At 41.1% G+C, this 24,181-nt stretch overlaps 1 protein-coding gene across 4 annotated transcripts in view; it reads right to left on the reverse strand.

The window, feature by feature from the left end:
• KLHL23 (kelch like family member 23) overlaps nt 1-24,181 on the reverse strand; it is a 51,875-nt gene that overhangs the window by 16,545 nt on the left and 11,149 nt on the right. For 2 of the 4 annotated variants that reach the window (XM_067741594.1, XM_067741595.1), the window contains 3 exons: nt 20,323-20,386; nt 12,246-13,460; nt 8,769-8,921 (listed from right to left, as the gene is read on the reverse strand). In XM_067741594.1, coding sequence (XP_067597695.1) covers nt 8,769-8,921; nt 12,246-13,460; nt 20,323-20,356 — 1,402 coding nt within the window. In that variant the 5' untranslated portion in view covers nt 20,357-20,386. Of the gene's footprint in view, nt 1-8,768; nt 8,922-12,245; nt 13,461-14,354; nt 17,173-20,322; nt 20,387-24,181 lie in introns of those variants that run through there. The other 2 variants (XM_067741592.1, XM_067741593.1) reach the window with 1 other exon arrangement.

Consider the following 24,181-nt stretch of genomic DNA (forward strand, 5'->3'; position numbering starts at 1 on the left):
AACTTATTCAAATCTCACAAAAAATCCTCAATTTGCAACTCTTATCTTAAGAGAAGTATCTCAATCTTTCTATAGCAGTAAAAATATTTAAAATAAAGTGACTCCTGGGCTCTCTATTCTGTTCCATTGATCTACATGTCTGTTTTTGTGCCAGTACCATACTGTTTTTGTTTTGTTTTGTTTTGTTTTTTGCGATATGCAGGCCTCTCACTGTTGTGGCCTCCCCCATTGCGGAGCACAGGCTCCGGACGCACAGGCTCAGCGGCCATGGCTCACGGGCCCAGCCACTCTGTGGCATGTGGGATCCTCCCGGACTGGGGCACAAACCCATGTCCCCTGCATCGACAGGCGGACTCTCAACCACTGCGCCACCAGGGAAGCCCTACCATACTGTTTTGATTACAGTAGTTGTGTAGTATAGTCTAAAGTCAGCAATTCCTCCAGCTCTGTTCTTCTTTTTCAAGACTGTTTTGGCTATTTGGGGTCTTCTGTGCTTCCACACAAATTTTAAAATTATTTTTTCTAGTTCTGTGAAAAATACCCTTGGTATTTTATTAATTAATTAATTTATTTATTAATTTTATTTATTTTTGGCTGCGTTGGGTCTTCGTTGCTGAGTGTGGGCTTTATCTAGTTGTGGTGAGCGGGGGCTACTCTTCGTTGTGGTGTGCAGGCTTCTTCTTGTGGTGGCTTCTCTTGTTGCAGAGCACAGGCTATAGGGCACTTCAGTAGTTGCGGCACACGGGCTCAGTAGTTGTGGCTTGAGGGCTCTAGAGTGCAGGCTCAGTAGTTGTGACACACAGGTTTAGCTGCTCCGCGGCATGTGGGATCTTCCCGGACCAGGGCTCAAACCCATGTCTCCTGCATTGGCAGGCAGATTCTTAACCACTGCACCACCAGGGAAGCCCTACCCTTGGTGTTTTGATAGGGATTGCACTGAACCTGTAGATTGCCTTAGGGTAGTGTGGTCATTTTAACAATATTAATTCTTCTAATCCATGAACACAGTATGTCTTTCCATCTGTTTATAGCATCTTCAATTTCTTTCATCAGTGTCTTACAGTTTTCCGAGCACAGGTCTTTACCTCCTTAGGAAGGTTTAGTCCCAGGTATTTTATTCTTTTTGATGCAATGGTAAATGGGATTGTTTCTTTAATTTCTCTTTCTGATAGTTCATTGTTAGCATGCAGAAATCCAACAGATTTCTGTATATTAATGCTGTATTCTCAGGATCAATTAATCTATGACAAAGGAGGCAAAAATATACAATGGAGAAAAGACAGTCTCTTCAACAAGTGGTGCTGGGAAACCTAGACAGCTACATGGAAAAGAATGAAATTAGAACATTGCCTCACACCATATATAAAAACAAACTCAAAATGGATTAAAGACCTAAATGTAAGGCCGGATACTATAAAACTCTTAGAGGAAAAGACAGGCAGAACACTCTTTGACATAAACAGCAGCAAGATCTTTTTCGATCCACCACTTAGAGTAATGAGAATAAAAAACAAAAATAAACAAATGGGACCTAATGAAACTTAAAAGCATTTGCACAGCAAAGGAAACCATAAACAAGACTAAAAGACAACCCTCAGCATCGGAGAAGATATTTGCAAATGAAGCAACTGACAAAGGATCAATCTCCAAAATATACAAACAGCTCATGCAGCTCAATATCAAAAACAACAACCCAATCAAAAAATGGGCAGAAGACCTAAATAGACATTTCTATAAAGAAGACATATAAATCGCCAACAAATACATGAAAAGATTCTCAAAATCACTAATTATTAGAGAAATGCAAATCAAAACTACAATGAGGTATCACCTCACACTGGTCAGAATGGCCATCATCAAAAAATCTAGAAACAATAAATGCTGGAGAGGGTGTGGAGAAAAGGGAACCCTCTTGCACTGTTGGTGGGAATGTAAATTGGTACAGCCACTATGGACAACAGTATGGAGGTTCCTTAGAAAACTAAAAATAGAACTACCATATGACCCTGCAATCCCACTACTGGACATATACCCAGAGAAAACCATAATTCAAAAAGACACATGCACCCCAATGTACACTGCAGCACTATTTACAATAGCCAGGACATGGAAGCAACCTAAATGTCCATCAACAGAGGAATGGATAAAGAATATATGGTATGTATATACAATGGAATATTAGCCATAAAAAAGAACAAAATAATTCATTTGCAGCAACATGGATGGACCTAGAGATTGTCATACTGAGTGAAGTAAGTCAGAGAATGATGAATATTATATGATATTGCTTATATATGGAATCTTAAAAAAGGGTACAAATGAACTTATCTACAAAACAGAAATAGAGTTACAGAGTAGAAAACAAACTTATGGTTACCGGGGGTAAGAGGGGGAGGGATAAATTGGGATATTGGGATTAACATATACACATTACTATGTGTAAAACAGATAACTAATAAGACCTACTGTATAGCACAGGGAACTCTACTCAATACTCTGTAATGGCCTATATGGGAAAAGAATCTAAAAAAGAGTGGATATATGTATATGTATCTGATTCACTTTGCTATACACCTGAAACTAACACAACATTGTAAATCAACTATACTCCAATAAATAAATAATTTTTAAAAAAATGATAAAGCAAAAAAACCCCAGATGAACAGATAAAAAAGATGTGATATATATATAATACGTGCACACACACACACACACACACTGGAATACAACTCAGCCATAAAAAAGAAATTTTGCCATTTGCAACAACATGGATGGACTTGGAGGGTATTATGCTAAGTGAAATAAGTCAGACAGAGAAAGACAAATACTGCATGGGATCACTTATATGTGGAATCTAAAAAATAAAACAAGCTAGTTAATATAACAAAAAAGAAATAGACTCACAGATATAGAGGACAAGCTAGTGGTTACCAGTGGGGAGAGGGAAGCAGAGGAGGGGCAAGATAGGGCTAGGGGATTAAGAAGTACAAACTATTACGTATAAAATGAATAGGCTACAAGGATATATTGTACAACACAGGGAATATAGCCAATACTTTATAATAACTATAGAGTATAAAAAAGTTTAACTATAAAAAAATTTAAAAATTATAAACCACTATGCTGTACCCCTAAAACTTATATAATATTTTACATAAACTATATCTAAATTTTTTTAAAGTATAAAAATAAAGTGGGCTTCTCTGGTGGCACAGTAGTTAAGAATCCGCCTGCCAATGCAGGGGACACAGGTTCCATCCCTGGTCCAGGAACATACCACATGCTGTGGGGCAACTAAGCCCGCAAGCCACAACTATTGAGCCCGGGTGTCACAACTACTAAGCCCACATGCCTACAGCCCGTGCTCCACAGAAAGAGACGCCACTGCAACGACAAGCCCGCGCAGTGCAATGAAGAGCAGCCACCGCTCACCACAACTAGAGAAAGCCTGTATGCAGCAATGAAGAACCAACGTACCCATAAACAAACAAACAAACAGATAAATAAATAAATTCCCGGTAGTTCTTCCCGTTACCCAAATGCAACATAATGTTCTGTTATAGTTGATGGAAACTTCCTCAGCTATAACTGCCTTTTTTCTTGTTGGTCACTCTAGGAAGCTACTGATGCTAAGGGACTGTGTCTTGTTTATTGAGCTCCTAGCACTGTCCATAGCAAGCAGGAAGCACTCAGCAAATATATGTTGGACAAATGAATGAATTAACAATTTCAAACCAAGTATGAGGAATAGCACCATCTGTCATGGCTCAAAAGAGTTTACACACAAATATGCACTATAAATACATGGCAGTCTGTATTCAGTGTTACATGAGAGATAGGAACAAAGCCATGCAGGGATTCAGAGACAACCACAATATTTTCAGGTATTCAATATCCATTGAAATACTTTAAGATTTTTACCTAAGATTTTTTTCTCACTGAAAAGACCTGTAAAGCTTATCTAATCTAACTTCCTTATTTTGCTAGAAAGTAAGACCCAAGAGCTTAAGCTGCTGCCCAAGATTACACAAGTAAATAAACAGCAAAGCCAGGAGAGAACGTTGTTCCCACTGGACACAGCTCTCCACGGATTTTCCCTCTCTATCACTTACTGCTTCTCCCGGGTTCTTCATGCACTCTTCTTCCTCAGCTCATCCTTTAACTAATGCTGTTTCCCAAGATTCTGCTCACTACTGTGTTGTTGGTCCCAATCTCCCAAGGCATCTCATTCACCTCCACACATAGTCATCATCTCTAAGCAAACAATTCACAGATCTCTGTATTTAGCTGCATTCTTCCTCCTGAGCTGCAGAACCACACTTCCCATCGCTTGCTGGACGGCTCTTCTGAGTTATCTAACTGGTCCTTGACATTTCACTACAAAACTGAGTTCATCGTCTCTCCTCTTCTCCCCTCCCACTGGTTGCTACTTCAATGCTCCTAGTCAATCAGCCAGAGAGCCTAGAATGACTGTCAATTCCTTTCTCGTCCTAATCGCCAATGTCCAGTCACCCAAGGGAGCAATCACTACCATTCAATCAATGGTGAATCTGTAACATTCCTCGCACCTGCCTGTTTTCTACTCCTACCACTTCAGGCTTTCAGTATTTCTCACCTGGTTTATTACAATAGCTTTAGAAGACCTCCCTGCCATCTTTCTCCCAGTCTATTCTCAAAGGAGTTCTTTTGTTGAAGCTAGAACTGATCACGCATCATTCTCTTGCTCTGAAAACTTCAAGCTCTCTATTTTAAAATTCTTCAGGCTGCCATTCAAAGCCCTCCATGACATGCTCTTCAACTGAACTCTCCTATCCAGTCTATCATCCTACCCTCTTGCATCTCATTAATATACTTTTACTCCCAGGAACTGGAATGAACCTGGAAACTTCCTTTCAGCCTTCCTTCACTGGCTAACTTTCTGCCAGAGCGCTCTTCCTCAAAAACTACCTTGCTTAATTGTAGCTATTCCTTAAGGCCCAAATCATAACAGCCTACGCCTGGAAGCCTTCTAAGATTGTCAGGGTCCCCTTAATTAGACTGAAGCTCTCCTTACCCTCAATTTCAGTAGCACTTATTTGTAAGACTGTCTTGTATTCCTGTTATGTATGTGTATTTACTACTAGATACTGAATTCCTCTGGCAGTAAAATTAATCATCTTTGATAGAATGGTATCTTTCCCAAGGTAAGGTCTCAATAAATGTTATCTTGAATTTAATGGGATTATAGTCCCGTTTTTCAACTATACAAAGCAACCACCCTTAAAAGCATTAAGAAAAAAGATAACATTTAGATTACCTTTTAAAAATAACAGTTAAAAAAATAAATAAATAAAAATAACAGTAGTCATTTCTTTGTGGTCTAAGCTACGTATCTATAAGGTAGACTCAAGACTGACATTTACATTCTTCAGGAGGTGCTCCTAAAATGCATAAGAGGCATAACTTGCTATAATTCAGAGGATGTAGGTCTAAATGCCTTCCAGGGCCAAGGAGATAACAGACTATCTGAATGAACCGGGCTAGGGGTAAGAAAAACAGCAGCACAGGCCTCCCAAGTCTATGATGTGATGAGAACGGAAGAGACTGTGGTGAAATGGAGCATATAAGCCTCATCTAAAGGGAACAGCCACTACTTGGCACCAATAATTGTTGCCAGGAAGGAATATGATCCAAGGTTGCCAGATCTCGCAATTTTTCTAAAGGCCAGAAATCATGATTTTTATTTGAAATCTCCTGAATTTTAAATATTGGTAACAAGCCAGTTAAAAAATATTTTGAACACTGTGAGAACCAAATAGAAGATACCACGTAGGGTGCTAATTTGATAACTTCGTTTCTCACATTATGTCAGGAAAATGTCCAATGTGACTCAAAATGCTCCATATGGAATCCTAATACTCATTTCTAATTGATTTTTTGATTTGCCATGGCTTTACACACTTTGGCTTAAGTCTCACTACCTTTTAAACTCTCTTTCAAGCAGTTAACAAGCTATACCCAATTTAAGTATGAGACCTTCATTTCTATATTTACTTTTAAATTAATTAATTTACTTATTTTAGTTTTGGCCGCGTTGGGTCTTCATTGCTATGCACCAGCTTTCTCTAGTTGCAGTGAGTGTGGGCTTCTCTTGTTGCAGAGCACGGGCTCTAAGCGCGCGGGCTTCAGTAGTTGTGGCTTGTGGGCTCTTGAGTACAGGCTCAGTAGCTGTGGCGCACGGGCTTAGTTGCTCCGCGGCATGTGGGATCTTCCCAGGCCAGGGATCAAACCCGTGTACCCTGCATTGGCAGGCGGATTCTTAACCACTGAGCCACCACAGAAGTCCCTCGAGACATTTATTTTTAAAGGAATCTCTTTATGAAATATAAATTAAGTTTGTAATGTAAACAACTGCCCTCTGATTTGTTAATCTGCCTTTTCATATGTTAGATTTTCTTTGTAAAGATAAGTCAGAGAAGTATCTAACTCATAAGGTTAACATGAGGATCAAATGAAGTAACAGTGTAGTTGTTAAGAGCATGAGCTCCCAGCCAGACTGCCTGGATTTGAATCTCACAACAAACCCTAGCTAGCTGACCTCGGGCAATATATTCACTCTCTGTGTGCCTCAGTGACCTATAAAATAGTAGCAGTACCTAGCTCACAGGATTGCTGTGAGGTTTCAAAGGATTAATACAGATAAAAGTATTGGAATAGTTACTGCCTGGTACATACTTATTGAATAAATGTTAGCTATTACAGGCATACCTTGACGATATCGCAGGTTGGGTTCCAGAGCACGGTAATAAAGTGAATATCACAGTAAAGCATCACACAAATTTTTTGGTTTTCCAGGGCATATAAAAGTTATGTTTATACTATACTGTAGTCTATTAAGTGTGCAATAGCATATTTTTTATGTCCAAAAAAACTGAATATACCTTAATTTCAAAATATTTTATTGCTAAAAAATGCCAATTCAATTACAATAGAACATCAAAGATCACTGATCACAGATTACAATAACAAATTTAATAATAATGAAAAAGTTTGAAACACTGCGAGAATAACCAAAATGTGACAAGACACAAAGTGAGCAAATGCTGTTGGAAAAATGGCACCGATAGAATTCTCAAGGCACGGCTGCCACAAACCTTCAATTTGTAAAAAATGCAATATCTGCAAAGAACAATAAAGCGAAGCACAATAAAACAAGGTATGCCTGTACTCAGTCTGACAGTTACTATTATTTTCTATTATAATTTCATTAGTTACCACAGAAAGTTGCGGGGAGTCTGGGATAATATATCTGAACTACTCGGAGACGAAAGTCTACCTCTAAGATGTCTTCAGAGCCAGGACAGCATATGGCTGAAGTCCCTCCTTGTGTAAGTCCTGTGGTATATGGAGACACAGCACCAGATTCAGGTGTGCTCCCCCTGAACCGTGAGATGCCATATATGATGTATGGTGGAACCAGCTGCATTGGTCAAAAGTAGGAGAGCCTGTTCCCTTATGGACAGGCAGATTGCTTATCGGTCATAGCACAGGTCAATGCAATCAAACTGCCTGACTTTGAATCCTGATCCACCACTTCCAAACTGTGTGACCTTGGCAAAGCTACTTATCCCTTCTAAGCCTTTACAAATATGTAAAATAGGGGTAAACAATACTTACAGGATTGTAGTTAGAATTTAAGGTAATATTACATGCAAAGCACTCAGTCAGTACCTGACCTATGGAAGTGCTCAAAGTTACCTATCATTATTATTCTCAGATGGTTCAAGCTCGTGAATTCCAACTATGCTCTCCAGTGACTCACACAGAAGCTGGATGCTATATGGAAAATGATTCAAAGTAGTACGGTGATATGGTGATATGAATCTTTCCTAATGAAAAAAACCTTAATCAGATGGCTTAACCTTAACCAGGTAACTGTAACAGGTTTATCCTTCCCCCTGAGCTCTACCCAAAAAGACAAGTCAAAGAACAAAGGACACCACAGAAGGCAAGCCATTCTTTGTGGGTGGACAACTGTTAAGGCCAACACAGGGCCCTGCACATCACAGGAGTAAGTGTTTAATAGCTACTGAAACCCAGAAAGAACATGCTTCTAAAAAAAAAATCATTTCTTGCTGAACTGAATCAACAGGTATCCTTCCCAACTATTTCACAGACTAGTGGTTTTTAACTGTCAATAAAAATTGTGTTTTATACAATGCATGTAGTAAATGAAAGAAAGCATATAACTGAGGAATAGGAAACACAAAAAAAGAATCTCATTAAAACAATTTATGGGGCTTCCCTGGTTGCACAGTGGTTGAGAGTCTGCCTGCCGATGCAGGGGACGCGGGTTCGTGCCCCGGTCCGGGAAGATCCCACATGCCGCGGGACAGCTGGGCCCGTGAACCATGGCCGCGGAGCCTGCGCGTCCAGAGCCTGCGCGTCCGGAGCCTGCGCTCCGCAGCGGGAGAGGCCACAGCAATGAGAGGCCCGCGTACCGCAAAAAAAAAAAAAATTTATGAAGAAACTAATTCTTTTAACCACACAGACTTAAAATATGTGTCATGTAAAGACATTAGGGAAAGTATTTGTAGATGTCATCTAGTTGGAATAGCTAATTGTGATTATTGTTAGATGAACATGTGAATATTTTGAGCCTTTAATTATACCCATGTGTAGCCTACTACAAATTTAGCACTTTCTACTTCCAGCCCATTTTTAGCCATCTCTTATGCTGATAAGATGCATCACAACATCATGTACTATTTGAGACAGTAATTTGTTACCTGGATGTGGACTGGAGGTGATGAGGCTCCATTCATTGATATCTGAATTGTAGCTCTGGACCTTGTCATAGGTGCAGCTTCCTCTGTATCCGCAGTGGCCGCCAATGACGTAGATAACTTCATGTAAGACACAGGCAGTAGCATTTCCCACGCCTGTGTGTTAATTAAAATCACATCTTCATATTGCTCTTTCATTCGGTTTTGCAATGAATATTGGACTAAGATTATTATTGCTTTTGTTATTATTGACAGTAGATGCAAGGCATTGTGCTAGATGCTATGAAGGATAGAAGAATAAAAAAAAAAAAGGCTCCCTGCACCTTTTTTTAAAAGCGGTGAGACATTTACACAAATAATTAGAACACAGGGTAGAGAACGCCTATGAATGTTCAGAGCAAGGAGACACTGCTTTGACTAAGGGAATCATGGCAGGCAGTGGCAGAATTTGTCCTGGGCCTCAGTAGGTAGCCTTTGGCAGGCACAGGTGAGATGAAGCCATTCTAGGCAGAGGGAAAGGTGAGTGCTTATTGGACAATGTCACGTAGCTGAGTTTGATTCCCAGCACTTGGGCAGGGCAGGTGGCACACCTGGGGCTGTCGTGTGGGAATTAAAGCTGACGTGGTAAACTGAAGCCACACGGCAAAGGATCCTGATGCCCAACTAAGAAACATGGACTTAATTTAGCAGGACTTTTAAGGTTTTTCAAGAGAGGAAGGGGGGGACTACAGGAGTGGAAGGGCAAGAGTCAGAAAGAGCTAGGTATTGGCTCAGGTGCGAAGTACTGAGGGGCTGACTTTAGACTGGGCCTTGAGTCAGAGGGAAGGATACCAAGCTATGAGACACCGGCAGAACAGATGGGCCTTGATGACTGACTGCGTCCAAGACAAACAAGACTCATTCTGAGGTCCTGAGCTTGGAAAACTGGGAAACACTGATGCCACAGAAAAATAAGGAAGAAATGGATTCAGCAGGGGAAGAAGACGTGAGGAAGAAAGATGAGGAGGCTCGTTTTAGTTGAAAATGTCAGTTTTAAGTCTTTCAACCAACTTTTTACTTAGCCTATTAGATGCGCCGGTGCAGTTCAATCTCCCTGTGCATTTCTACTCCAAAACAAGAGTGAGTTTATAAGCAGGGCAGTTATGATGAGGGGGAAAGAAAGTTAGGACTTTCTAAACAGCCGAGTATTTATTTCTTCTCTGTATACCCGTAAACTAAAAAAGGAAATGAATTTGAAATTTGACTCTGCCCAATTTAGGTGCTCATTACCAGGGAAAGCTCCTAGTTCACTTTATGGCTACCAAATAAAACAAACTGGGGAACATAGTGTTATCCTTTCTAGAGACAAATGGGAAACTTAAAGTTCAGCATGAGTCCACCCATCAGAACCAGTACTAGCAAAAAGTGCACATAACTGACAAAAGTGTTACCCTTCCCTGGGATGGTCAGATATAATCAGGAATCAAAACTTAAGTATAAAACTCTGGGGCTTCCCTGGTGGCGCAGTGGTTGAGAGTCCGCCTGCCGATGCAGGGGACACGGGTTCGTGCCCCAGTCCGGGAAGATCCCACACGCCGTGGAGCGGCTGGGCCTGTGAGCCATGGCCGCTGAGCCTGTGCTCCACAACGGGAAAAACCACAACAGTGAGAGGCCTGCGTACCGCAAAAAAAAAAAAAAAAGTATAAAACTCTGGAATTTCAGACCCAGCTGGGGAGTAGGGGAAGACTTCAGCATACGAGGGTCTTCCATTCCACTCAAGGCTAAGGCAAGAACACGTGTGGCCTTCTTTACAGTGGATACACCATTGCAGCATTTTCTTTTCAGAAAGCACTGTTTCGCACATGATTTAACAACATTTCAGTAAAGTAATACATTTCAATCCTCAAAGAAATATACTCTAAACTGAAGAACCACTGAAATTGTGATCTTATCATTAAGAAACAGAGGCAGAAATATATCCAGGTTTACAACAGCTGCTAAAATATTTGAAGTTTCCTTGCTTCTTTTGTAGGAAAGGAGTCAGGACATTAAGAGCCACCCTGGGGAGAGGACTGGGGGAATTAGTAAATTGGGGGGGTCAAGCTCTGGCAGAGTCAAAAACCAGAGCAGCTATTGCAGCAGGCATCAAGCCACCTTCTCCCAACCTGCCAACTACTTCGCAATCTTCGGACGTGCAGGAGAGCGGCTGTAATTGCATATGAAAGATATTTCTGCCCTGTCAAAGCTGACATGTTCTTCTATAAGATGTTCATGACTATAATGCCTAACACTTACTGAGTGCTTACTCTGTGCCAGGCACGGTTCTAAGCACTTCACATGAATAAACTCAATTAATCCTTTCAGAACTAAGCTATGTAATATTGTGACCCCCATTGTACAGATGGCAAAACTGGGGCACAGGGAGATTAAACCATTTGCCCAAGCTCACCAGCAAGTGAGGTGAAAGTCAGGATTTGGATCCAGGCAGTCTGACTTCAGAAGCAGCATGTCTGGTCACAAGGCCATTCTGCCTCTCAGGCTTCCTGTTCTCATCCAAGAATCACACCGGGTCAGATTCCCAGACCAGGTCAGATTCCCACACCCCCACTAGCATTAAAAAAGAAACAGAAAGGCCTGGGAAGAAACATCTGGAATAAAATGACTCAAATTTGGTAACAACGTACCAGTTTGTGTGCACCTCCCCAGCACCAATGAATAAATGTAATGAAATAAGTGAGATTCTAGCCTAACTTTTTTTACAGTGGGAGAGAAAGACAAGGCTAATCTAGTACCAAACACAGCAGAAAATACAGTGTTTATCAGACAGATGCTGAGATCCAATAGCCACTGTGTGGGCTACGTGTGGGAGGTAGGGGACCTTCCCCTCTCCTTTTCCCTCTAAGACAAGACTGGAATTCCAAAGAGCAGAGGTTGTTTGTCTCTAGTTTTTGAGAGAATGTAAGTTGTTACACCCTATAGGGACCAAACCTTTCAAGGTTTTAATGAAAGACCTTTTCAAAGACAGATGATCAGATGATGAGAGGAAAAAAAGCTGAATATTTAAAAGCAGAATCAAAAAGCTTCAATGTCAAGAGCAAGCAAAAAAATAGAAAATTAAACATGAATAAAACTACCCAGCTTTCTCTTTTCATTTAGCCTTTGATTTAAATATAAATTCTTAAGACTCAAAGCAAGATGTAGATTCAAAACAGGCTGTAGAATAAGAAGAATGAATTATACTGTTTTCTTATATAAATAATATTTCTTTTCTAGCCTGGGTAGCATACTCTGATCATATAACTCTCAGTCAAGTTGGGGACTGCTATACTATATTTTCACTTGGAACATTCTGTGTAACATTATTTGTATAAGCCACTATAGTTCCTAGGTAGCACTCCAAAGTGATAAATTCTTTTTAATGTTATCTGTGAGAGAACTGAGAGATCCTTGGCCTAACCTCAAACACCTAAAAGTTACAGAATAAACACAATCTGCACTTACCTTTAATCATGTTTGCAATAGGAATCCATTTCTCTTTTAATGGATCATAGAACTCGGCCTCTTCTGCTGGAGCCCCTTTTCTGTAACCACCTAAAGCATAGACACAGCCACCCAAGGTGACTGCACAGTGGTAATACCTGGCATTGAGCATTGGCAAACCTTCTGTCCATTCATCACTTTCACTGTTATAGATCCACACTGTGTCAAGAGCTTCTATGTTATCCGTTCTGTAACCTCCAGTTACATAAATATTGGGTCCCAAACATGTAACACCATAGCTCTCCCTAGTGTAATCTGGTATTTCTGCTCCCTGGATCCAAACATTTGTCAAAGGATCCCATACGTGCACCTCTGATAAAGGATGCCAGTAATAGCCTCCAATGATATACATTGTGGCTGTGGACCTCTGAGAAATCTCTTTATGCATGGGATTCAAAGCATTGTATATGAGAGATCGGATCTTATTTTCGGTTAACAGGCAGCTTCTTTGAAGGCCCAAAGCTGTTTTTAAATACACTGGATCTATATCTATGTTGATATAGCTTAGTAGATTATACAGGCACTCAATTCGATTTTCTACATCATGAGCAGTCCACTTGATAACTGGCTCTATGACAGCTTCTTCTTTCCAAACACTGAGATTCTTTCTGGACAAGATAAAGAGAAACTTTTCAAGGCTTATTTCCAGAAATTCTTCTTGTTGCCATACTTCCTTAAACCTTGAGCATAGAATTCTTCGAGATTCCTTCTCTAGTTCTGGACACACGTGAAATTCTGCAAAGGAGTGCATTCCAATACAATTATCAATATCCAAGTGCCTTACCAAAAACTGCTCACATGCTTTCTTTACTGAAAGGAATTGTAGCAGATCTGCTGCTTCAAGCAGGCTTTGAACATTTCTTTTAGTTATCTCAATTTGGGACGTGTATGCATAATTTACAAGGCCTTCCAAGATATCATGTTGGATGCCAGAGATTTTAATTTTATTTTTAAATTTTTCTTTCATGTCAGCTGTGAACATTGCTTTAAAATAATTGCTGCAAGCAGCTAAAACAGCTCGGTGACAATGGAAGATTATGCCTGAAGGACACTGAAGGGTAATATCAGTAAATAATCCATCCAAGTAAAATGTTTTGAATGCATCCAGAAAATCCACTGGATGTGTCGAATCCTTGAAAAGGTAAATATAATCTTCTTGTCCTTTTAGAGCCATGGCTGCAATAAATATGAAACAATAAACGTGTTTTCAATTGTGCGCATTACCTCATAATCAATGCTAAATATTCCCGTCATTATAATGATTGATTAGCATCGAATATACAAAACTAGACTAAGTTCAGCACTCTGTCACAAATGCAAGATGTGGACACACTATTTCATAATTTATATGATGGTCAATTTCAATGCAGGGTAGCTCGGAGTCTGATATGAGGCCCCCGGATTGCTCAGGGGTCCTTTCGAGAAGAAATATTGATTTGCTACCCCATTCACCCAGTCTCCAAAATCTGCCCCGAGCTGCCGGTCCTACAGAGAGCCCCCACTTGGCAAACCAAGTGTCCAAGAGGTCACCCCACTCGAGGCTGGACCTTGGCCGTCTCGGCTCGGCCCCAACTCAACCTTTTCCCCGAGTTCCGTCTCCCTTACAAGTCGAATCAAGATGCCAGGAAAAGGGATGATCGAAATATAACTGGATAGAAGAAATCTCGGAAAAGGGAAATCCTGTGCCTTTCTGCTCAAGGAAGAACGGAAAGGAAAACGGCCGGACGGCGGCCCCTCCATCCGCGTGCGCCCTCCACGGCTGCCGCAGGGCTTTCCGCGCGCCGCGCGCCCGGCCCCCGGCCAGCGTTTCCGCCCGGAGACCGCCCCGCCCGGGGGCCTGGCATGGGGACTCGCCTCGAGGGCGCCGCGCGCTGCCGCCGGGTCGGGCGCCCGCGTCCCTCCACCTCGGGACGCCGCACAGGTGTGGGGAGGGCGCCGCTGACGGCCCCGTGCTCGGCCCGGCCCGCCGCCCGCGCGGCCATTGTCTCCGCGCCTCTGCCGCGGGCTGGCCTCGCTCCCCCGCGCCCGGCCCCGCTAGCTCCCCGCCGGCTGGCCTTGCCCCGCACTCACCTCCCGCGGCGGCTCCGGGTCGCGCTGCGGGCCCGCGGGCTAGCGGCGAGCGGGGGCGGGGGCGCCTCCGGACCCTCTGACCATCTTTGGAAGAGGCGCGGCGGAGGCTGCCTGCTAGTGCAGCTCCAGCCCACAAGCGGCTCCTATTTTGGTGCCCCGGCTGCTCCCCGCCTCCAACCGAACGGCCCCCCACGCGCCTGGGGCGCGGGGCAGCTCGCGGGAACTCCCGGCTGGCGGGGCCGCGCTGCGGGCAGGGGCGGGGTGGGCGCGCGGGTGCGTGGCTGCGGCCCCTCCCCGGCGGGCTCCCAGGCAGCAGGTGGGACGGCTTCCCGGAGGAGACCGCCCGCGCTGCTAGCTTCTGCACTTCTCCCGGGACCTGTCCCCCATCCCCACCCCACACACAGACACTGCCGAGCGTTTTCTCTCTAGACAAACGCTCTAAGTCCTGAATTAGGACCATATATGGGGGCTGGGGGGCCCCCTTTTCCCTCTTTCAGTAGCTCTCCCCAGCCCAGGCCCTAATGGTGGAGTGGAATTGGGGGTCGGGGTTGGAGAGAATGCAGCAAACTTAAAGGTCTGGGGTTCAGGTTGCCTTCAAAATGCTAGAAGTAGTTGCCGCTTTCCCACGAACTCCATCCTGCCCCCAGCAGAGCACTCTGGAGGAGTGCTGGGGAAGCCCCTGGGCCTGATGTGTACACTGTGGGTTAACTTAGAGCTTTCAGAAAAACTGAGAGCAGCCAGGGCCAGGGATTCAGGTTACAGTATTTAGAACAGAGTAGCTGGAAGGAGCAGCCTCCAGCCTTTCTTCCTGGTGGCAGCCAGTCCAATCAAGACGTACATATGCTACACCACAAAGTTCATGTTCTTGTTCCTACAAAAGGCAATATCAAATATTTTCATTTACCATTCATTCATATGCAAGATTTTACTGAGTGCCTAGGCACTGGTAATAGCGTGGTGAAAGATGGTCCATAGCTCGCGCGGAGTTTATAGTCTAGCCAGCTTAAGGGAGGAAGGAGACCAGGATGAAAGGAACACCAGAGGCCCAGTGTGTTTCTCAGAATATGGTCTGAGAGACAATATACAAACAGACAATGGCCAGACTGTATATGACAAAAGAACTCTGAACCACATAAGAAGTCCAGGAAGCCAAACCACAACTTCTGCAGCAATTGCACCAGAACAGTAAGGAGGTGGTCAATGACTGCCAACTTCCCTATTTTTACCCCTACTTTCAACTTGGGACCAGTCAGAGAAAGCCAAATATGCTCCCCATACCAATCACATAAAATACTCTGATTCTAGTAGCTGGACTCCAGCTTTCCCAAGCCAACAACCTCCAACGTATACCTGAGACCTTCCCCTTTTTTCCACTTTTATAAAGCTTTCCCGCTCCCCTATCTGCCTTTGAGCTTCTATCAAAGGCAAATGATGGTCCTGACTCTCTTGCTATAGCAAGATCTGAATAAATGGCCTCCGTTCTCATTTGGGTGATTTTATTTTAATGCCACATGTCAGACCACCTCAACTGAATTATGTGGGATACTAGAATCTGCATTCTAGTCAAGGGCATCAGGTGATCCTTTCGCACAATTAGAAGAACATACGTTGGGGACTTCCTTGGTGGTCCAGTGGGTAAGATGCCGCGCTCCCAATGCAGGGGGGTGGGGTTCGATGCCTGGTTGGGAAACTAGATCCTGCATGCATGCCACGACAAAGATCCTGAAGTGCCACAACTAAGACCCGGTGCAGGCTAAATAAATACATATATTTTTTTTTTTAAAAAAAAGAAGAAGAAGAACGTATGTTGGACCCAAAATGGAAGAAAAATGAAAGGTTTACCATCTCAACATCTGGTAAACAGTTTAGTAGAGAAGAAAAGTATATGAGATTTTGTTTCAGGGTTAAGATTCTTCTCTGCCACTTATCTAATCATGTAGCTTAACTAAACTTCTCTGATCCTGAGTTTTCTGACTTCTTGTAAAACAGAAAATATCAGTACTTTCTCAACTAACATAAGGATATTGGAAAGATAAAATTATGACAGTGAAAGCACTTAGGATGTGGTATATAAATGTTAACTATTATAATGAAAGGATATTTACACTTAATTCTCCATTACAACCTCAATTTGGAAATTAATATCTTATTAACATTTCTTCAAAAATCATGAACTTTGTAGTTAACTGTAATTACAGACACTTTGTCCTTCATGGATAGTGATGTTATTGTTGGTGTTGTCATTCAAGGACACAATTGCGATTGATTGAAGATGGGGCATTCTTTCCATGGTTGTCATTGAAGTGTGGCAATGGCTGTTTGTGGCTATGGTGCCAAGTTTGATGTATAGTAAATATAGGCTCTACCTAACTCAGAGGAGGGGCTTCTAGAATCATAACAGCATGTAATAAATGATTCTCGAATAACGGAATTCACTATATTGTCATTTGTTCTGTTATTTCAGATTGCTGCAGAACCCAATTCATACTTTTGCTTCCATTGCCTGATGTTCCCTGGTTGTGAATTATTGCTTAAAAGTGTATATGGGCTATACGTCAATTATATCTCAAAAAAAAAGACCCCAAAAAGTGCATATCAGTATGTATTAGACTGCTTCAACCTGCCAAGAGAAGAGAAGGTCCTGAAGGGTATGGGCAGGAGCAGTTCCTCTTTACCACATGCTTTATCAAAAAGACCACTGCAAATGCTAATAGATTTGATGCACTCAGAAACATGTAATTAGCATTCATAAGTTAAATAAATTAATGACACTGTTCAAGAAAACAAGTGTGCCATCTGCGAATCCAAGTCTTAGGGAAATGAAGAGCCACCGTGGAGATGAAACATAAAGACTCTTGGCAGATACTGAGCTTGGCATGGAGTTGGAGTCCTTTTGACATCATACTGGGCTTTTCAAAAGACTTGGTTTCTAAAAATAACTATTTTATTTGTTGTTTTTACCTTATTAATACATCTTTCCACTAAGTATTGCTATGTCATTAAATGTTCGGTACGCTAATTGTGATAATCATGATCAATATATGTAAATGTGCCAGTATATACAGAAAATTTTGTGTACTTCATTTAACGTACTGGATAGAACAAGTTGGTGTTAAGTAAAAAAAAAAATAGGTATAATTTATAAGGCCACCACATACAGCTGAGTTAAGTTGTGCACTGCATAATTCCAGCTCATTCCATTCAAGTAGAGTGCCATGTGAACACTGTCTCAGGAGTTGTACAGTATACAACCAGCACAGGTAGGTATATGTGGCTGCCTTGGAGTTGCTATGTCTTGGTAAAGCCTTTTTGGTATGCTTCTGGGAAAATAAAGAAAACATTCTGATGACTGGGTAACAAGTGCTTTCACAAGTCAGAATGTTTCCAATTCCTTGTTTTCAACAAAAGTTAAAGAGCATTTTTGACAAATAACTGGGAAAGAATCCACAAAATGAGTGGCAATGCTATAATAAAATTCCTCTCATTCCCATCTAGTTGTCTATGTGAACACATTTTCTCAGGGATTATATCTATAGAAATGAAAAACAGGAATATTACTGATCCTAAACTCTGTCTCATGCCAGCAGAAAACAATACTCAGCCAAAGATATATGGTCTCAATGAAAGGAAAATAGCCCAATTCATCAGACTGAAATAATTTTTGATAAATTTTTACTTTTGATTTAAACATATTTATGTTGTGTCAATTATAGTAATAATTGTAATGTTAATCAGCTCAGAATTTTTTTACTACTTAAGAATCAAGGACATAAAACAGTTAAAATTCTAATTTGTGTACATTTTTGTTGCAGAGAAGCTTAAGAGGTGACTAATAAAAGATTTTCAAGTATAAAAATACATGGACAATCTTTTCTTTGAATGTTTCCAATATGCATGAATTTCAGTTACCACCATTTTGTTAAATAACACCAATCCTTCAAACAGAGCTCAGATTTCAATTACTATGGTAAATTAACTGTGAATAATTGCATAAAATAGAAATTTCGCCCTCTAGCTCTTCAGTCCACAAATCACTACATAAATAACAGATGAGCATCAAGGTCAGTGACCCATCATGTCTCTTCTTTCAGAGTCCTTGGTGATTGGTCACTGTGCATCTGTTATTCAGTTCATATTCAGACAACAAAGCTTGTGGTTGTCTTACCTCCTGTCTTCCAGTGATAAATCTACATAGTATTTTACAAAAATAGATGACAGAGAGAGGGCATTGGCCAACAAAAATGAAAATGTAGCAAAGAATTAAAAGTGATAATGCCACAAGTGGAATTTGAGTTGAACAGAATGAAGTTCTAGAAGAAGTAGATGAGCATGGGAATGTTGACAGTGCCACCAGTGAAGAGACTCTAGATCTGCAGCCAGCTGACTTTGGTGCAGGTGAACTTTGTGACATAAAGAGGACAGTGGTTGTTGACAAAGCGGATAATGGTGTCCTAGAAGAAGTAATACTGGCAAAAAAATTTCATTTTAAAAGAACTCTTGGAGGACTTTCCTGGTGGCGCAGCGGTTAAGAAACTGCCTGCCAATGCAGGGGACACAGGTTCGAGCCCTCGTCCGGGAAGATCTCACATGCCGTGGAGCAACTAAGCCCATGCACCACAACTACTGAGCCTGCACTCCAGAGCCCGCGATCCACAACTACTGAAGCCTGCGCGCCTAAAGCCCGTGCTCCGCAATGAGAGGAGCCACCACAATGAAGCCCTCGCACTGCAACGAAGAGTAGCCTCCGTTCACCGCAACTAGAGAAAGCCCACACGCAGCAGCGAAGACCCAACGCAGCCAAAAATAAATAAATAAATTTATTTTTTAAAAAATGCAAAGGATAAAATGTTGGAAGCTGATCCAAACTTAGAAGTATGACAATTCACTAAGTCATAGAAAGATGATCACTCTGTATTGTAAGTTACAGGACAAAAAGAAGATGGTGAAAACTGTTTACTCTTAAGTTTTTTACAGAAAAATAAAATACTTTCATTTCCAATGTTTCTAATTGCAGTGTACTAAGTAAATATTGGTCTTACTGTTTTTCATTTTCCTATACATTTATAACTGGCAGTAAGACAGTTTTTAATGTTCTGACAAAAAATTTAAAGGTCACAGGACAATCACAATTGTTCCTACCGATTTTTTTTTTTTTTTTTTTTTTTTGCGGTACGCGGGCCTCTCACTGTCGTGGCCTCTCCCGCTGCGGAGCACAGGCTCTGGACAGGGAAGCCCTGATTTTGTGTTTTGATCATGGTATATCCCCAGTTCATTCTGGTATTCCTAGAACAGCGTCTGCCACATAACAGGTACTCAATAAATATTTTTTTATACCAGTGAAACTATGAGTAGATTAAAAGTAAGACTTTCAGGAGCTTCCCTGGTGGTGCAGTGGTTAAGAATCCGCCTGCCAATACAGGGGACATGGGTTCGATCCCTGGTCCGGGAAGAACCCACATGCCACGGAGCAACTAAGCCCGTGCACCACAACTATTGAGCCTGTGCTCTAGAGCCTGTGAACCACAACTACTGAGCCCACATGCCTAGAGCCCGTGCTCCACTGCAATGAGAAGCCTGCGCACTGCCACGAAGAGTAGCCCCCGCTCACTGCAACTGGAGAAAACCTGCGTGCAGCAACGAAGACGCAACGCAGCCAAAAATAAATAAATAAGTTTTTTTTAAAAAAAAGTAAGACTTTCAGAATTTTCTTTAAAAACTTCCTCAGGGCTCATAGTTCTCTAAGACATTATATAAATGACTTAATCTGCAGACACTGCCCTCCTGTACCACATGATCTAAAAGTTTTGTGCTTTTTTTCATTTTCAAATTCAAAGCATCCGGTTTATCTATCCCTTCCTTTTCGTTCTCTCTGACAGCACGCTTATTGGGTCTTTATCACTTCTCACTTGGCTTACTGCAAGATTTCTCTGTGTCAGTCTCTCCCCGTTCCTCCCAAGCTGTACAATACCTTTCATCCTCCCCAAACAGCATTTTCTTGACATCACTTCCCTTTACTTGCTCCTAAGAGGTACCTGGAAGAAATTCAAATTCCATTGATTAGCTTTCAAACCCGTCCATAAATTGGCCAAATCCTACTTACAAAGCTTGATTCCACTACTCCCCAGTTTAAACCCTTAACTTCATCAGGCCAGCCACATCATCACTATCTCGAGAATACGCTGTGCTCACCCCCATCGTGGCTCACATTATTCCCTTCATCTGGGAAGCTCTATCAAGTCCTTTCCATTTTTCCAAGTCCTGTCCACCCCTTAAGGTATAGATCACAATCTACCTCTTTCATAAAGCTTCTCTTATATGACAATTAATCAATTGACTGAGTACACAGTACAATACTATATGGTCATCTAGTCCTTCCTTGACTTAAGTACTTTTTGTTTATGCTGATTACTAATATGCTTTATGAATCTTACTTGGGAATTATGAATTACATATGTATATGTCCCACCTCTTTAAAAGCATTTGTAAACGCTTTGAAGGACATCATTGTTTGTAAGACATAGCCCTACACTTATACTTCTACAAGTTTTTGTTTTGTTTGTCTTCTTGCACATAGTAGACCCTCAAAATATTTGTTTACTCTAGTATTTTTATCCCCCCAAATTGTGCAATAGGATATTTTTTCTGGATTTAAACCTGAAAAGGGCTAAATTGTTAATAAATCCCTGAAAGAACATACTCTCATATTTAACTGAGGATAACAAAATATTGCATGGACCAAGCTGTGAGAACAGTTGAGATTCTGATATGTAACAAAATCTGAATATGACTGTAAAGTGGTAGAAAAAAATGTGAAGGAGCAAGTTTTCCAGTTTGCACTGATTATAAAATCCTATGCGGCAAATGGTAGTTTAATTGCAAATATTTTTTTACTAGTTGTTTAGACATACAACTGAAAATTTATTTTTGAATATAAAAGACTAAGTTTTTACTAAGTAACATCTTCCATAAACAATGGGAGTTTCTAAGAATTTCTGTTAGGAGACATTTACGTTAATATTTTGTTTCCATGTGAACTATCGTCACACAGACATCAGTTTGTATGACGTAAGTAAGATAGATTTAGTTTTTGGCCCAGAATATATTATTCCATAAGCCCTTATAGAGCACATCAAAAAATCTCTCTACAACAGAACTATCACATTGTCCACCTGAAAAAAGAAACCCATCAGGGAGCACAAAATGATAGGGTATAAGGTAAAAGAGTTAAGGCAATTAATTATTATTTATATATTCCCTACAACTGGTCTCATCTAAAGATGTACTGTGAGGTTATTAGGTCAGTAAAGGACTCTCCCTCTAATCTTCTGGGAAAAAAAAAAGCATATCTCATAATAGGGGCAGAAAGTGGCTATAAATTCCAGTCCCATTATCACACTATTAACAGAACTACTGTGGGAATGTAAATTGATACAACCACTATGGAGAACAGTATGGAGTTTCCTTAAAAAACTAAAAACAGAACTACCATATGACTCAGCAATCCCACTACTGGGCATATACCCTGAGAAAACCATAATTCAAAAAGAGACATGTACCACAATGTTCATTGCAGCACTATTTACAATAGCCAGGACATGGAAGCAACCTAAGTGTCCATCGACAGATGAATGGATAAAGAAGATGTGGCACATATATACAATGGAATATTACTCAGCCATAAAAAGAAACGAAATTGAGTTACTTGTAGTGAGGTGGATGGACCTAGAGTCTGTCATACAGAGTGAGGTCAGTCAGAAAGAGTAAAACAAATACCGTATGCTAACACATATATATGGGATCTAAAAAAAAAAAAAAAAAGGTACTGATGAACCTAGTGGCAAGGCAAGAATAAAGACGTAGAAATAGAGAATGCACTTGAGGACACGGGCCGGGGGGGTGGTAAGCTGGGGCGAAGTGAGAGTAGCATCAACATATATACACTACCAAATGTAAAATAGATAGCTAGTGGGAAGCAGCAGCATAGCACAGGGAGATCAGCTCGGTGCTTTGCGATGACCTAGAGGGCTGGGATAGGGAGGGTGGGAGGGAGACGAAGAGGGAGGGGATATGGGGATATATGTATATGTATAGCTGGTTCACTTTGTTGTACAACAGAAACTAACACAGAATTGTGAAGCAATTATACTCCAATAAAGATCTATTAAAAAAGAATAAACCAGAACTACTCTTCTCAGGCTGGTGCCTGCCTTCAGTTGCCCTATTGATATATCAGCTGTGCCTTGGAAGCTGCTTATGAGACCATAAATGAAAATCTTCTCTAACTCTCCTTCAGGGCTAGTATTAACCAGGAGCTAAAAAATTCAAATGCTATAAAACTAAATGAATATGTAGGCATATCAGATATAACATTTTTTTAAAAAGTAGAATAAAGATGTAATTATAACTTGTTCTGTAAAAGACTACAGTTGCACTACGAAAGCAGGTTTAAACTAATAGATTTGTGCCACAGTACATATAATACCTGGGTAGGGAAAGAAGTCTAATATGTATCTAACACAGGAAGGAAGTGATTGAGTTAGGCATCAACAATATTTATTAAACACTCAGGTGGTGATTGCTATGATGTGACAAGGCTGTGGACTTGGTGATAAGGAAATTATTACCTGGGGGGAAATATTTTGGATCTGTGGCTTTAAGAGTAGTGGTATTCTGTACGTACAATATCTCTTCACTTGATCCACAAATAAAACATATGGACTTTTAGGCATTAAGTAGTTCTCAAACAGGGATTATTGGCAAAGTCTAGAGATGTTTTTGGTTGTCACAACTTGCCAGGAGGACTGCTAATGGCATCTAGTGAGTAGAGGTCAGGAATGCTGCTATCCTACAAAGCGCAGGAAACACATATTCCTCCCCCAGCCCCCAGCAAGAAATTATCCAGCCTAAAAGTCTATAGTGCCAAAGTCAAGAAAGCCTATACCAGGTCCCGCTCTAGCAGTTAATTTCTGTGTCCAGTAATTCCTCTTTGGTGATCAAGTGCATAGGAGCTGGGTTAGGCTATCCTGTGGCAAGTAAGTCTGCACATCATCACATTTTGGCTGCTCATTTAGAGGGCCAGGTTGGACTCAGTTTTAGGGTTGAATTGACTTTCAGATTATTTCTATGGCACCCAGACTTGACCTATAAGCCAGGCAAGATTGCTTTCTGGCTTTTATTGTCCTTATAGGAAATGGTGCTAGATTCAGCAGGTTAGGCAATCAAGAGGCATCTAAATATTTGAAGTATTTCATCTTTGAGTGTATTAGGAAAACGAATCTCAACTCCCACCCCAGACCGATTGGAAACAATTTGCATTTTAACATGATCCACAGAGAAGCACTGTTCTAATATACATTGAGGAAAAAAGGAAGAGAGAAGAAAGACAATGCTTATATGAGCAAAATGAGATAGATAACCAGTGTCTTGATCCTTGAATATAGTACTGTGTCCAGTTCAGGGACAATCTTACAGAGGACCGTCAGTAGGTCAGAGGAGAGTTATGAAAATAAAAACTGCTTTCTGAGGATCAGATAAGGAAATCATAGTTATTTTGCTCAAAGACAAGAAAACTAAGCAACATGAAGAGTTCAAACTTGTGATCTATTAATATGCTAAAAATTAAAAGGCTGACCCCCACATGGTTTTGTGGTAAAATGAAAACCTCCTTCTAAAGGCCTTAAAAATAGGATGACTTAACTTTACTTAGAGGATAGATTTTAAAAGCTCTTTGTAGCGAAACCTAGAAAGCACTTAAATTCATAATGATTTTAGAATTACAGAATTTTAGAACTGGAAGGTAGTTAGGGATAAAACTCACTCAGTCTAGT

Source organism: Pseudorca crassidens, chromosome 6, assembly GCF_039906515.1.
Source record: "Pseudorca crassidens isolate mPseCra1 chromosome 6, mPseCra1.hap1, whole genome shotgun sequence".
Taxonomy (NCBI): Eukaryota; Metazoa; Chordata; class Mammalia; order Artiodactyla; family Delphinidae; genus Pseudorca; species Pseudorca crassidens.